General features: G+C 46.3%; 1 protein-coding gene across 1 annotated transcript; it reads left to right on the forward strand.

Annotated features, from left to right (window-relative positions):
• Window positions 1–545: 545 nt before the first annotated feature.
• Window positions 546–1254, forward strand: LOC101575024. Its single transcript, XM_004646328.2, has one exon. The coding sequence runs from the start codon at window positions 551–553 to the stop codon at window positions 1208–1210; it is 660 nt and encodes a 219-aa protein (XP_004646385.1). The 5' UTR covers window positions 546–550; the 3' UTR covers window positions 1211–1254.
• Window positions 1255–1701: the final 447 nt, after the last annotated feature.

A 1701-nucleotide genomic window follows, 5' to 3' on the forward strand; every position in this document is an offset into this window, starting at 1 on the left:
CTTTGATGGACCTTTTCATACTTGCTGGCAATCCAAAGATTGTAGATACTCGAATTTAGCAGTGTAACCCTATATAGTCCAATAGTCCATAATTGTAGCAATTGTCAACAGTAGTTGACTTGAGCTTTTTATAGATTAGCATATTAATATGGTATTACTTTTTATACTGCATGGTTACATATTTCTTAACCTTATCAGATAGTAAAAGTTACATTTTTAGTTAAAGCAAGGCCTGTATAACTAAAAATGTAACTTTTACTATCTGATAAGGTTAGCCAAATCTCCTCAGGATTTGCCTGGGAACCATATAAAGCACCTTGTAGATCTTTTGTCAGTGTCAGCCATCTGGATGAGTCATGGCCATTGCTTGAACAATTTGCTCTCTATGAGAGTCTGAGAGGTATTTTCTCTCCAGGTGACTCTCCTTAGGCACACTATATATCGTCAATCACTTTTCTCGGTGGCCCCATAATCTCCTTGATCAGAAAATTTGGGTCACAATGGAGTTACAAGATTTCAGAGCAGTGCCTGAGCCTGATGGAGCGGCGACATGGCGGCGCCGGGAGCGGGTGACCCAGTGGACGCCAAGGATGGAAAGGCTCCGTTAGCTCAGCGTATGGACCCAACTCGCGAGAAACTCACTCCCGCGCAGCTGCACTTCATGTGGCAGGCGCAGCTCGCTCAGTGGCCGAAGACACTGCCACGGCGGCGTACGCGGAACATCGTGACCGGCCTGGGCGTCGGGGCCCTGGTGCTGGGCATTTATGGCTACACCATCTACTCCATATCCCTGGAGCGTTTCCTCGATTGGCTGGAAGACGAGGTCAAAGCTGCCCGAGCCCGCGCTCTGGAAAGAGCAGCGGTACCCCGAACCTGGGCATCGCCTGTCTTCAACCTGCCGGAGCCACGTGGAACCCTTCCCTGGCGGAGGCTGCCCCACGCCCTGTGGAAACTGACAACTTCGCACACCATACCTGGCCCACTTACTCACTTTGGACCACGACTGGGCCCAAGAAGCAAGACACTGAATTTGGCCACTGTCAGTGTGCCAGTTGTTTCCCATGCACTGTACCCAGCGACTGAGCCGTTGCTTGTTTCCTTGTTTGAGAAGTATGCGGCTTTGGCTTCCCCCAAACTTCCTGAGTTTGTGATTTTTCCCCCTTCTCCTCCCAGGGCCCCGGTGGCAGCACTGTGCAGTGTTGGAGCCTAAAATGGAAAAGAGTTAAGAACAATAAACTTGAGTCATCTCCCCTGGGGGGGAAAAAAAAAAGATTTCAGAGCAGAGGTTCTTTTATGTCCTGAGTCCTCAATGACCTTGAAGGACAAGGGCCTAAATATTGGCTATCCTTTCAGCCCATCTATCTCTCTAATTTTTGGTCTGCAAACTTTAATTGTTAAACATCCAGAAAAGAAGCTTAGTGACATTACCCTGTAACAGAGGCTGTTGAGCTTAACATTGCTATCTATCTGAATATCAAACACCTTAGACATAAAATGGAACTGTTATTTTCCAACAACCATTGATATTCTAGTATTTAAATCTCTACAGATTGTTAAAAACCAGGGCCAGGCAGATAGCTCAGTAGAATAAGTGCTTGCCTAGCAAGCACATGGTCCTGAGTTCAATCCTCAGTACTGCAAAAAAACAAAACAAAACAAAAACCCAAAAAACAAAAATCCTATATGACTAAAAATGTAACC

The sequence above is a fragment of the Octodon degus genome, unplaced genomic scaffold (assembly GCF_000260255.1).
Source record: "Octodon degus isolate 3935 unplaced genomic scaffold, OctDeg1.0 scaffold00264, whole genome shotgun sequence".
Lineage (NCBI taxonomy): Eukaryota > Metazoa > Chordata > Mammalia > Rodentia > Octodontidae > Octodon > Octodon degus.

What these genes read in the sequence shown, in the direction of transcription:
- LOC101575024 (XM_004646328.2), top strand. Translation starts at nt 551, where the DNA reads ATGGCGGCGCCGGGAGCGGGTGACCCAGTGGACGCCAAGGATGGAAAG.